This window comes from Macrotis lagotis, chromosome 2 (assembly GCF_037893015.1).
Source record: "Macrotis lagotis isolate mMagLag1 chromosome 2, bilby.v1.9.chrom.fasta, whole genome shotgun sequence".
NCBI lineage: Eukaryota > Metazoa > Chordata > Mammalia > Peramelemorphia > Peramelidae > Macrotis > Macrotis lagotis.
Window position 1 is genome coordinate 3,942,791 of NC_133659.1, and position 14,762 is coordinate 3,957,552.

At 34.5% G+C, this 14,762-nt stretch overlaps 1 protein-coding gene across 4 annotated transcripts in view; it reads left to right on the top strand.

Annotated features, from left to right (window-relative positions):
* LRRIQ3 (leucine rich repeats and IQ motif containing 3) overlaps positions 1-14,762 on the top strand; it is an 84,492-nt gene that overhangs the window by 33,708 nt on the left and 36,022 nt on the right. For 3 of the 4 annotated variants that reach the window (XM_074221184.1, XM_074221183.1, XM_074221185.1), the window contains exon 4: positions 289-419. In XM_074221184.1, coding sequence (XP_074077285.1) covers positions 289-419 — 131 coding nt within the window. Of the gene's footprint in view, positions 1-288; positions 420-2,497; positions 4,499-14,762 lie in introns of those variants that run through there. The other variant, XM_074221186.1, reaches the window with a different exon arrangement.

Genomic DNA, 14,762 nt, shown 5'->3' on the forward strand with positions numbered 1-14,762 from the left:
TCTGGTTACCTTATGCTAGGCCAGCAGGTAAAGATAAATGTGCCTGAGTAGGGTTGTTACAATTTTACTTCTGGAGCATGATTTTTGAAGACAGAATTTATCCAATTTAGTTTCATTGATTTTTGTGTTTTCTAATTAAATTTAAATAAGTTTTCTCTATTCTGTTATTTTTTTCAACAAGAGACACATAATTAATATATTTACTGCCATGATTTGTGTATGAAGCTTAAAAGTATCTTCTAAGAACTTGAAGAGTGAAACATTTTGAGTCTTTTTTCCTTTATGCAGGAGACAAGCTATGAGAGAGAGTTGTGGCAGGTGAATTACATTATTGCAAAAATTAATAAAATTGTTGCCCACAATTCACCAGTTGTGATACTTCAAAGATGGATACGTGGACATTTGACTAGAGGAATGTGGTATGTTTTTTAAAATTTATCGCTAGATATTAAAGTATTAAGAATGTTATCTTAATTTTCAAAGGAAAGCAAAAAGGTATTCTAAAAATTATTGACAAAGTATATTGATTTTAATTGTCAATATAATACAAAAGTGGGTTATTTAAAGAATGGTTTGTGAATACTTAAGAAATCAAAGAGTAATCACTTGTTATCAATATGAGGTTATTACGAATTATTTCCTTTCCATATTGATCCTGTTGCTGGAATGGGAGGTCAAATAAATCTAACTTAATTCCAGCAATGGCTGAAAATGTAGAAGATGGGGGAGGGATGATTAGACTGCATTTAAAGATTAATGTTTGTTGATTTGATATGCAACATATTTGAGATGTGCCGGCCAAACATGCCAAGAGAAGCTAATGCCATTGTAGGGTTCAATAATTACTAGATTTTATGGAGATCACTTAAAGGACTGCAGATCTTTGTTCTGAGGAAAATAGGAATATCTTCATTGCCTTCAAATATTGGAAAATTTACCATGCCATGGAGAGATTAGATTTTTTCTATTTGCTACCATGGCAGAAAACTAGTACCAACAGTTAAAAGCTATAGGGAAAGAGACTCTGACTTAATATAAGGACATCTAAATAATGAGACTGTCTGGTAGTGGGATGAGTTTCTTTGGAGGTTGTGAATTCTTTGTTGTTTTGACTAAGAACTGAAAGGGATCTTAAAGATCCTTTCATTTTACAGGTGGGAAAACTGAGACCCTGAGAGGTTCAGTGACCCCTTGAAGGCCATACCACCTGGATAGTCAGACAAAGATATTATGTCTCCAAATCTATCTCAGTCTTTTTACTGAGCATTGTTGAATAACTGTAATCTGAAACACTGTAGAGGCAATTATGTGTCAGGTACATTGACTTGGACTGATGAAACCTCTTCTATAATATCCTAGAATCTTAAGGGCATTGCCAAGTCCTTTTATGATATCCCTTTAGAAAATAGAGAAAATATATGACTTGACAATACCAGCTTGGTCATTTCAACAATAATGTAGTGATTCTACCCAAGTATGTCACTTTTTGGTTGTTTGTTTTTATGACAACCTAAAGAATGTCTTCATACAGTGCTGGGGTGGGGTATGTATTCCTTTTTTGGTCTTGCGCTTATTTTGCAAATATACACTCATAATCTAAGAATTTCTAGAGGGTTACTGCTACTCATAAACTGAAGGGAGTGTGTACTACACCCACACCCTTAAAATAATACCTAAATCATATTATAGACACAAATGGCTCTTACCAAATTAACATGATATATAAAAATATTAATTAAGTTAAAGGGTAGAGATAGGATGATAGAAAATCAGAAGGAAATTTTTCAGTTTCCTGACAGTAAAGTATCAAGATGGCTGATAATATATAATTTCTAATCAGTAGCATAGTGGAAAGACACTGGATCTGGAATTAGAAATTCCTGAGTTCTAATCTTGCCTCCTTTGCAAGTCATTTCATCTCTGTCTTCCTCAGTTTTCTCTTTTAAAATGGTCATTGAGCAGCCCCTGTTTCTCAGGGTTGTTGCTATTATCCAGTGAGATTCAATTTGCAAAGCCCTGTGCCAACCTTCAGATGCTAGATCAATGCAATGATTGTGATGGTGGTCCACTGATGAAATGATCTCTGACTTTGAAGAGTTGGACCAGCCTCCCTGGAATCCAGCCCTTGACCATGAGATGATCTAGTCACAGCACCTGCTGAAGCAAGGGGCTGGCAGCATATCCATGGAGATGACTTTATTGAAGGCTGACAGGAATATACATGATCTTAATGATGACTTGCCTCTTTCCAAGGCTCTTGGGTTCAGTGTCCTGGGATATCTAGTAGGGTCTAAAGAGAATTGGTCACTTCTAGGTCCCATGATCAGTGATATAGCACTTCCCAGGAAACCTCTCCAAAATGGAAATGATACATCAAAGGTCAATGTCAGCTGACTCCAAGCCCCATGGCCCCCACCTCCATTCTGGCATCTTCACTGCACCGGGCAATCCAAGGACCTGACAGATCGACTCCCTGGCTTCCTTTTCTTCTTTACAGGGCCGTGATGATCCTGGTTCTGAATTATAGAAGTTTGGTTGGAGCCAGCCAGCCAGCATTGAGCTAGGCAGTGTCTACAGTAAAGCAGAGGGAAGAGCCTCAGAGATCCAAACTACTGAATCCACCATAGCAGCAGTGGGGCAACTCTCAGAACTGATATGAGGCCAGAGAACTGAGGAACATGCATAGTGATAAGACAATAGCCTTGTATGTATGTGGGAAGCCTGAGGGAGAGAGACCTGCACTCATCTGAGTCTACTTCTGGCTCCCCAAATGTCACTTAGGGCAGACAGCAAGACTGGAAAAACATGAATGACCTACTTTAAGATCTAACCCCCCCCCCATAATAGGGGAGAAAGTCAAAAAGTTAGTAATAAGGGAAACTAAGGGGAAAAAAGAGATCAAAATTACCAGAGATAGCTGGAAGGAATACCTCATACATAAGTGGACAAATCAACTTGGAAAACATTAATGATAGAAGAAAAGTGATCTCCAGATGTGGTAAATGATTTTGGGTCTCTTAAGAATTTATACTGCAAAATATTCCAACTCTCTTAATTTTCAATCCAACAAAAAAAAATCCAACTCTTAATTTTCAAATTTTATCCTTGTTTTTTATTTCTGTTTTCTAAGAAAATTAAAATTAAAAAAGTCTGCTTTGATATCCCTTTTTGTTCTCTAGTGGTGCATAGATTGCAGTTTGCATCATAAGCCTTTTTGAATTGTCTGGGATCATTGTACTGTTGTGAATAGCTAAAGTAATTCAGTTGATCTTTGTTCAGCATTCCTGTTAACATGTACTGTGTTTTCCGGGTGTTGTTCCTATTGTTAGTACTTTATCAGGAAGAAGACCATACCAACCAATGAAATGATTGGAGGCATGAGCTGCACAACCATATTTATTCTAGTGAGGGGTCTGCTGGGCAAGACCTCCTTCTCACTTGCCTTTACCAACAATGTTCCATCCCAGGCCCTGATTTTTAGGAAAAAGGACTCCTGGAGATGGTCTGGCTACTGTGGGAGTCTTTGACCTTAATGGTTTCAATTCCTCTATATCACTGAGGCAGCCACAGCACATCAACAATGCTGGGCAAGCATTAGCCTTGCAGTGTGATAAGAATATTCAACAACCTGGTGCATCCTAACCTGTCTCTTGATCATTCTTCTTAAACCTTCCATCTTGAGTTGTGATAGTCAGAACCACAATGCTGTATCATTGACTCATCCCACGCCATCTGAACCACAACACGTTCCAAGGAGTGGGCCTCTCTCAGGGCAAACCCATTCCAGGGAGACAAGTGGGCCAGAGGAGCCATGGGAAAGGACTCCAACAAGGGAAAGCAGAAGAAAGTGCCTGAAGGGAGAGAGCTGAGAGGTGGAGCAATGGCACCTTGTCTAGCCATGGTCATGCCCATTTGACCTACCCAGCCTTTAGATCCTTATCCCAAAATTATGGATCTTACATGCCAATTTCCCTTTCCTAGATTGTTCCAACATGCTAGAAGCTGTTCACCTTGGAATTCTGCTGTGGATATGAGTACCACCCAGTGCAAGATTTACCTCTCCTTTGATTTTCAAGGGCCATGGAGAGCTCACTGATGCTGCAGGAACCCTGCTTTCCAATTTGCATTATTTCATATATAACTCAGTTTTTCTGAAAGTATCATCCTTATTGTTTGTATGGTACAATAGCATTCTATAATAATACAACTTGTTCAATCATTCCCTAGTTGATAGGCATACCCTCTATTTTGAGTTCTTTGCCACCACAAAAAAGCCACTATGAATGTTTTTGTGAACATAGGTTTTTTTTTTCCTTTTTTGAAAAAAAAAATCTAGCAGTGGTATTGCTAAGTCCAAAGGTATGCACTGTTTTTTGCCCTTTGGACAGAGTTCCAAATTGTTCTCCAAAATGTTTGGATCAGTTCATAGCCCCACCAAAAATGTCAGTATTAGTATTCCAATTTTCCTATATACTCTCCAACCATAGAGTTTTTATAATGTGTGTTTCTCTAATCAGTAGTGATTTTTTTCATAGAATTATAGCTACCTTTGATTACTTTTGAAAATTGTTTATATCTTTTGACCATTTATAAACTGGATTTTAACTTATATTTTTAAAAATTTGACTCAGTTTCCTATGTGTTTGAGAAATGAGATATTTGTGTAACTTGTCTATACTTGTTTTTCTAGTTTTCTGATTTCCTTGATTTTGGCTGCATTGATTTTGTTTGTGCAAAACTTTTTAATTTGATGTAATCAAACTATCCTTTGTACATCCTGTAATGGATTCTTTTTCTTGTTTGATCACAAATATTTCCTTATTCATAAATTTGAAAGATAAGAATTTCATGCTCTATTTTTTATGATATAACCCTTTATGTCAGAATCATGTATCCATTTTGATCTTATCTCAGTATGTGGTGCAAATTGTTGGTTTATACTTAGTTTCTGCCAAATTACTTTAATAATACATCAAAGAGGAAAGAGCTTTCATATTCCAAATGGAATATTTTAGATATTTTCCTCCAAAATACATTTATACAGTAAAAAAACATACAGTGCTTCAAAGGGATTAGATAAGTCACATGAAATTTTCTCTTTAATTTTCCTTGACCTAGAGTATAATAATATTCATAAAAGTTCTTTTGCTGCCCATTTCTGCCTATTCTAGCAATTTTTGTGAAATTGTGAGTTCTTATCTTAAAAGCTTGGATCTTTGGGTTAGTCAAATGTTAAATTACCGTGGTCATTTACTGTAGTGTCCTTTTGTATCTAAATTATTCTCTTGATCAACCACTCTATTTCTTAACTAGTACTAGATTATTCTGATGATTATTACTATATAATACAGTTTTTGATCTGATATATTTAGGCTACTTGCTTCCCATCTGTTTTATTGATTCCTTTGATGTTGTTGACTTTTGTTCCTTCAAATTTTGTTATCATTTTTTTCTTAGCTCTGTGAAATCATTTTTGGTAGTTTGAGTTCTATGAAATTAAATAAGTTAATATTAGTAGTAATAAAATTAACTTTTGTAGAATTGTCATTTTTATTATATTGGTTTGACCTAACCCTAAATGAACAACTAATATTTCCTAATTGTTTAGATCTGACTATGTAAACAGGGTTTTATAGTTGTTTTCATATAGTTCCTGAGTTTGTCTCGAAATGATGCAACTCTTAATGGAACAAAGGACCTCATGAAATATGAGGAGGGCATGAACCTACAATGCTCCATCCCTGGATAGTTAAAAAGAAATATAGGAATCATGAAAGCAGCATTATATAGCTAGAATAGAAAAAAATAACGAACAGACTAGAAAAACGTGACTTATCCATGGCAAGCCTCACCAAAGGAACAAAAGAATGAGTACATGAAGGAGTGAAGGGGTGATCTGACTTGCCTGTTCCTTTTCTCTCTTGTTGTCTTTATGCATCCATTAGTGTGAAATAACCATATAGAACTTAATTTAGTAAGTGCAATAGCATGTTCACTTAAACCGAATTTATGGCAGATGACTTTATACTTTTCCCAAAACCTTTTGTGGAAAAAGTGAGTGCTTGCCACAGGAGCTGGGGCATTTGAGCTATTGAATACTATTCTACAATGTATGTTTGTTTTGTTTCATTCCATTGCTTGACTCCACTCTTTAGTAACTAGTACCAAATGTATTTTATGAGTGTTGCTTTATTGTATAGTTTGAGATATTGTATTGACAGACACCCTTCCTGTACCCTTTTGAAATTCTTCTCATTAGATTTTTTAACTGAGATTTATAATATCATTGATTTTATAAAGATTTTTCTTCAGTGAGACATTCTAAGGAAAGAGAGTATGGTGTTGAATGTAGAGGGTAGGATTTGGGTTCATGAAACTCCAGATCCAAATCCTGCCTCAGTTATTTCCCATTCCTTATCTGGGATTTTTTGTGATGTTTATGTAGTTTTGCAATAGTTTCTCATATACTTTTCTTCTTGGTGACATTTATATATTTGGGGACCAAGATTTCTGATGACTATTTCATCCTATTATTGATCTGTTCTTCTTTAAGCTAAGTCTTTTTATTTTTAGGAAGCCATGCTGAAATTAGAGGCATTTTGATTTACATTTGTTGTTCTCTACCAAAATTGTAATAGTATAGCCTATATTATTATTGAACTGGAAATTTTCTGGGGTTGGGTAATACCCTAAAATTTGTATTTATCATCTTTGATTTAGGAATGCATTCATGATACATCAAAGGCAAATAGTACATCAAAGAGGAAAGAACTTTCATATCTCAAATGGAATAATTTTAGATAATATTTCCCCACAAAATGCATTTATACAGTAAAAAAAACATAGAATGCTTCAAAGGGATTAGATGTGTCACATGAAATTTGCTCCTTTTAATTTTCCTTGGCCTAGGGTGATAGTTACAACAATATTCATAAAAGTTCCTTTGCTACTCATTTCTGTCTATTATTAGAAAGTATTCTTAGGTGCTTTGGATGTAAACAGTTACTTTTGCCTAGTTTATTGTTATTGATTTTGCTCATTTTTGTATGTGTATATGCCCTTATATACATGTATATGAGGGGGGGTGTGTGTGTATCCAATCACTATTAGTATAATAACTACTACCATTTTTTTCAGGAAAAAAAGGAGAAAAGAGTAAATCTAATTAGCAGTATTAAAGAAAACATCTATTTGTTATTTGCTACAGTTTTCTCTTCAATGGAAGTTCTTTAATGATTTAAAATATAACAAAACAAAACAATATTACGTAGTGTATCTTCCCTAGCAACAAGAATCCTTTCTAGGTTCAGTAATCATACTGTTTCTCTTTAGTTGTTATTTTTGAGTATTTTATGCCAATGCTGAGAGAGATGACCAGGCAGATGATTTTTCAATCTCAATGTAGAAGGTAATTTTGAAAATGGAACAAATTCTTGAGGAATAGCATCTCTTCTTATGAATTGACATTGAATTCTCTTTCTCATATGCATAAACATATATACACATATATACTGATAGATGTATGTAAATTTCTATCACAACATTAAAGACTGATGTCAGAGCAAAACATTATTTCTTAAAATATTAATGACTTATTCAGATTTCCATTGGTTTAATTGTTTTCATTTAATTTATAATGGGGGCATCTAGGTGGTACAGTGGATAGAACACTGGCCTTAGAGCCTGAAGTTCAAATTCGGTTTCAGACACTTGACAGTCACTAGCTATGTGTCCATGGGCAAGTCACTTAATCCTGCTTGCCTTGTTTCCAGGGCCATCTCCAGTCATTCCAATTCATATATAACCACTGGACCCAGATGTCTTTGGAAGAGAAAATAACATAGGTGACTTAGCACAGCTTCCCCTTCCCCAAATCCAACTCATGTACTTATTATGGCATCATCTCCCTGATATTGTGGTGGTCTTCGAAAATAAAGGACAAAAAATTATTATAATGAAAAAATGTTAATTTTCTACTTAGAATTTTTCCCTTCTGCTCTCACATTTAGTTTGTTATAAACCTGAATGCGATTGAAATATGATTTGATATTTGTTAATTGAAAACCTCAGCCCTTTTTAAAAATTCAGACATTACTTTATACTTTTCAGCTGAGATGAAATGAGACTATTAAACTTTCAGATCCTATCAAATTTGGGCAGAAATTAGAAGTTTGATATATATATTGAATAGGACCATGATGTGCTCCTGTGGTCAGAGAAGCCCTACACTTGTAAGTCACATTTATGTAATATTGAAACTTACTTTTTTAAAAAAAAAGAATTTTGTTTTGTTCTTGGTCATATAGAAAAAAGCACAGTTCTATATGTCAAAATTTCTCAGTTATCTATCATTTGTGAGTTTCATTTTGAATTTCTAGTACAATGAACCTAGAGACGTTTTCTTTATTTTGTGCCTCTTGTCATCTTTTAAAATGTATCCTGAAATCTCTATTTCTAAATCATAACTAGAGTCCGTGTACAATCAATGGGGAAGAATATTTTTCCTTGGATGGAGATTTATGGATCTGATTTTAAAATCTTAAAACTTAAAAAGGAGCTTGGTAAGATTGTTGTTTGGATGGACATTATAAACTAGATTTTGATATAGACAGCAGTAAACATGAAGCATGTATGAGTAATTGTATAAGTAGCTAGCTTTCAGTTTGGAGGAGATTGTTACAGAGAACATGGGCAATGATGGCACTCACATATCTATCTTTATATACTAAAATGGTGTTACGAACATATCAAATAGCTGATCATTTCCATAAAAATTAAGCTTTCAAGCTCCTCAGAAAGAAGTAAATATGATCTCACTGGAAGGAGAAACAAAATGATGTCAGGATGCAAGTATGCTACAGATCTCAGGGGTATTCATTCTGTTATTAAATCCTGGTACAGGTCTCAAAACTGATCTAGAAGAATAGCAAAAGATGAAAATGTCAAAATGCGAGGACTCTGGAATGATGAGCTTCACTACTACATGTTGATGGAGCCATGCATTTATTCAACTATTCTGGAAAAGTATTTGGAATTACACGAGAACAGTTATTAAATAGCTAATATCCTTTTACCTAGTAATCCTATTGTTGGAAGATGTCCATAGGAGAGAATAACAGAGAGAATGATAAACCCTACCTAGAGGAAAACATTCACAGGATTTTTCATTGTACAAAAGGACAGGAAACAAAGTTCTTGGCTGCCTATTAAGAGACAGCTCAATAGCTGTGGAGCTGTGGTATATAACTTCAATTTAATAGTCTCCTGCACGCAAAAAATACAATTAGGAGGAGATATAATTAATCATTCTTGGTCCAGTGAGATGATGACCCTCCTGTCAATGAAGATGCAGAGACTGAATGTAGAATAGTAAATGTGAGATCACTGCACCAGTGTGTTTCTCTTAAGTACTTTATTTTAAAAGAAAATTCGGGTTAGATCGCAGCAAAGTAGAATATATTTACAAATCGATAATTTTTTTTTTCTGACTCATTATCGGGACTGGAGAATATGGCCCACTCACTATCTCTTTTTATACTGCTAGTGATCTAAAAATGGCCACATTTGCCCTCTTTGCCATCATGTGCCAATCCCAAGAGCTCTTTTCTTTTTTCTTCCTAACTTTATGACTTGCTGACTTCATTTCTCATAAGTTTAAATATTATCTCTATGAAATTGACTTAAAATTTATATATGTGGCTCCATTCTCTCTTAATTCCTGTCTCACATATGAATATGGGACATTCAAAGTGCATCACACTCAATATATACATGATATAGATTCCCTCTAAAAAACCTTCTGTTGACCAAGTGTTCCTATTTCTCTTGTGAAAACCATTATTCTACTCTCCCAGGTTCATAACCTGAACTCTTCACTCTCTCTCATCCACAGTAACAAATATATACCAAATCTTGTTAGTTTTTCCCCCACCCATTGTCTTAGTTCAAACCCTCATCATCCAGCCTCTTAGAGGTTTGCATCAGCTTCCCTACTGCTTTTAAATTGATTTTTCTCTCATACATATTGAAATATCTTACTCCTCTCCTCAGTCAAACCCAGTGGTTCCCTATTGGCTCTAAGATAAAATGTAAAGACATCTGTTTATATTTTAAAGCTATTCACAACCTGCCATCAAAGTACTTTCCCTATGCTCGATGGTCTTATACTAGTATTCTCTCTTTTTTAATTGATATTTTATTTTTCCAAATATATGTCATAAATTTTTTTTTCAATTTTCATCCACATGCATGTGTATATGTTTAAGTTACAAAATTTCCTTCCATCCTCCCTTTGTACCCTCATCCTTTCAGTGGCAAAGTCATTGTACATATATATTTTTGATAAACATGTTTATAGATTAGTCATTTTTGGTATGAAGAATTAGGATTAAGGAGAAAAGATGCATAAGATAATTCTTATAAAATGTTCATCAGATTCTGAAAGTTTTTATTTTTTTGGTTTTTGTTTTGTTTTTCTTACTTTGGATGGGGATAACATTGTCCATATCCAGTCTAATACAGTTGCCCAAGCTCTGGATGGCTGAGACTAGCTGTTTCCATCAAGGTTGATCATCTCACAATGTTGTTAATATGTACAATGTTCTCTTGGTTTCTGCTCCCTTCACTCAGCATCAGATCTTATAACTCATTCCATGCATCTCTAGAGTCCGACCATTTATGGTTTCTTATAGAATAATAGTATTCCATAGTATTCATGCACCATGACTTGTTTAGCCATTCTCCAATGGATAGACATCCTCTCAATTTCCAATTCTTTGCCACTATAAAAAGAGCTGCTATGAATATTTTGGAACATGTAGGACTTTTTCCTTTTTTATAATTTTTTCTGGATATAGACCTAAAAGTGGAATTACTGGGTCAAAAGGTACAAACATTTTTATTGCTAATTGAGCATAGTTCCATATTACTCTCCAGAAAGGTTGGATTTGTTCACAACTTCAACTGGTATTCTCTCTAATCCACTCCTTTATCCGACATGAAGTCAGCAGACTTTTATTAAATGTCTGCCATGCGGCAATCATTGTCCTAATTGCTGGAGATACAAAAAAAACAAAAGGCAAGAGATAGTATGCCATCTGTTTACCTTCCAGCTCAGGGCCTTTGCACTGCAGAGCCTGTACTCTTCCCCTTTGGCTTCTTCCAAACTCTTAAGTTCGAAACCCAGCATCTACAGAATCTTTAATTATTGTCTCTCTCCATTGTGTTTAACTATTCACTATATTTTTTGTATTGTTTTCTATATAAACTTTCTATGTAAGCATGCACACCAAATAAATCTACCCAACATTATTTTATGTAAATATTTATTACATAATGATATATCTATGATATCTGTATCTCTAGTTCCTTGAGAGAAAACGGTCATTGTTCTTTTAGTCCCCAAATTCCCATCACCTATCACATCACCTAACAACAGTCAATACTAAATAAAGACTTGCTGATTGAGTGATTAATGAAATGCTTTTTTAGTCTATTTGTGTGGCTGCAGGTTGTACAGCACAACCAGCTCTGGTGAGTTGAAATTTAAGAGCATTGAAATAGAAATGGAAGCAGAAATGGTGATGCTCCCAGAGCTATTTCCTACACATCATTCAATGAAGCCTCTACACAGACATTAAAGGTACAGATACCACCAAAAAAGAACAAAGCAAGTTCTCAGCTGTAGACATCATGGAGGATCTTCAGTGAAGGTCTGTCTCTTCACAGAGAAAGGGGAAATAGAGACCAGCTAGGCAGGAGAGCAGGAATGGCAAGTAGAAGGCTTCCAGCCATAGCACAGCTCAGGTCCCAGCTCAGCTAGATAACAGGTAAGCCAGTGAGGTTCCAACCCCAGAGAAAGTCTGAGCCCCGGGAACAATGGGGCAACAAACAGGACTGCATCAGCAGAGTCTGGGCATAAAGGAGGAAATAAGCCTCTGCATGGGCAGTGCCCTAGCAAATGACAAGCCAGGGACCAGACCCCAGCCCCAGCACAAAAAGCTTGGGACTATTTGCACCAAATGGTGTAGTAGCCACATTTTCACAGGAGAACTTGAGCGAATTACAAGGAGACATAGACAGCAAAATGGGGTCTTAACCTCCCTCTCTCAGAATTAAATAAGTCTAACCAAAGGAAATTAGGAATGAGTGGATAAAACAACAAATCATAAAAATAAATAATAATTTCATCTGAGATAATGACATTAAGGAGACAATACACCAAAATATGTGGGATACAACCAAAGCAGTCATTAGGGGAAATAGTACATCTCTAAATGCTTACATGAATAAAATAGGAGATCAATGAATTAGGCATGCAACTAAAAAAGATAGAGGAAGAACAAATTAAAAATCCCCGATCAAATACCAAATTAGAAATTCTGAAATTTTTAGATAAATGCTAAGGGAGAGATTATAGCAAGTTATTGCCAGGAAAATACATTTTAATCAAGTAGAATTTGTATCAGGAATGCAGGGTTGATTCAATTTTAAGAAAACTATTAGCATAATTGACCATATCAATAAGAAAATTAACAGAAATCATATGATTATTTCAATACATTCTGAAAAAGCTTTTGATAAAACACAATACCCATTCCTATTAGAAACAATAGAGTATAGGAATAAATGGAGTGTTCCTTAAAATGATAGGCAGTATCTATCTAAAACCATCAGCTAGCATTATGGCAATGAGTTAGAAGCATTTATAATAAGATCAGGGGTGAAACAAGTATGCCCATTATCACCATCATTTTTAATATTGTATTAGAAATTTTGTTTTAGCAATAAGAGAAGAAAAAGAAGTTGAAGGAATTGGAATAGATAATGAAACAAAACTCTCCTTTATAGATAATGTGGTATATTTAGAGAACTCTAGAAAATCATCTAAATCATCTAAAAACTACTTGAAATAATTAGCAACTTTTGCTAAGTATATAAATTAAACACACATAAATCATCAGCGTTTATATTACTAATAAGTCACAGCAGCAAGAGATAGAGAAATTCCACTTGAATAACTAGATAACATAAAATACTTGGAAGTCTACCTGCCAAAGCAAACTCAGAAATTATATGAAAACAACTCTAAAACACAAAATCAGATATAAACAGTGGAGTAAATGTCGAGTGCTCATAGGTAGACCAAGTTAATTTAATAAAATGACAATTCTACCTAAATTCAATTAATTATTCAGTGCCATGCCAAACAAACTTCAAAAAAATTACTTTATTGACCTAGGAAAAAAAGCTAACTAAATTCATAAGGAGGAACAAAAGGTCAAGAATATCAAGGGAATCAATGAAAAAATGCAAAGGAAGGTGACCTAGCTATACCAGAAATAAAATTGTTATAAAACATCAGTCATCAAAACTGTTTTGTATTGGCTAAGAAATAGACGGTGAATCAGTGGAACAGAATAAGTGAAAAAGAAATGGCAATAAATGACTAGTAATCTACTGTTTGATAAACCCAACTTCTGGGTTAAAGAGTTCACTCTGATCAAAACTGGAAGATAGTATGGCAGAGACTAGGCATAGACCTACATCTCATACCCTAATAGCAAGATAAATTCTAAGTGGTTACAAGATTTGGACATTAAAAGAACAAAAATAGTTTGCCGGTCAGATCTATGAAAAGGGTAGCAATTTCTGACCAGAGAAGAGCCCTAGAACATTATAAAATGCAAAAATGATCATTTTAATTATATTAAATTGCAAAGGTTTTACACAAATAAAACCAATACAACCAAGATCAAAATGAAGGCAGTAAGTTAGGAAACAATTTTTATAAACACTGTTAAGGATAAATGACTCATTTCTAAACCATATAGAAAATTGAGGAAAATTTATAAGAAAATAAGTCATTTCCTAATTGATAGTCAAAAAATATGAAAAGAGAATTCTCGGATGAAGAAATTAAAGCTATCTATGGTCATATAAAAATACTCTTAAATCATTACTGATAAGACAAGTGCAAACTAAAAAACTCTGAGGTACCACTGCACACCTATCAGATTGACCAATATGACTATAAAGGAAAATGATGACCAATGCATTGTTGGTGGAGCTGTGAATTGATTCAACTTTCTTGGAGAGTAATTGGAATTATGCTCAAAGGCATAAAAAAACACCTCTGCATACCCTTTGATTCAGCAATACCATTAATGGGTCTTTATTTCAGTAAGATCATGGGAAAGGATGGAAAGACCAAAGGTACAAAAATATTCGTAGATCTCTTTTCATAGTGGCAAAGAATTATAAATTGAGGAGATGCCCATCAATTGGGGAAAGGTTGAACAAATTGCTACATATGGATATGATGGAACACTATTGTTCTCTAAGAAATCATGAGGGATGGTACTTCAGAATAACCTGGAAAAACTTGCATCAACTTATGCTGAATGAGGTGAGAGGAACCAGAACAATGTCGTTCACACATTGTACATTATTATAGAGCAACATTGATGGATGATCAACTATGATGGACTTGTTCATTTTAACAGTACAATAATCAAAGATAATTCTGAAAGACTTGAAATGGAAAATAATATCCTTATCTAGAGAAGGAACTGTGAAGTTTAAGTACAGACTGAAGTTAGCTTACTATCTTCAATTTTTAAAAGTTGTCTTATGTATTATGTCGTTTTTGTCTTTGCGAATTTTTAACATTTGGATTTGAATATTCTTTCACAACATGATTGACTGATGTCTGAAATATTCTCCAGCTTAGGTATTTTTGATCCTTATTGATTAATGAACAA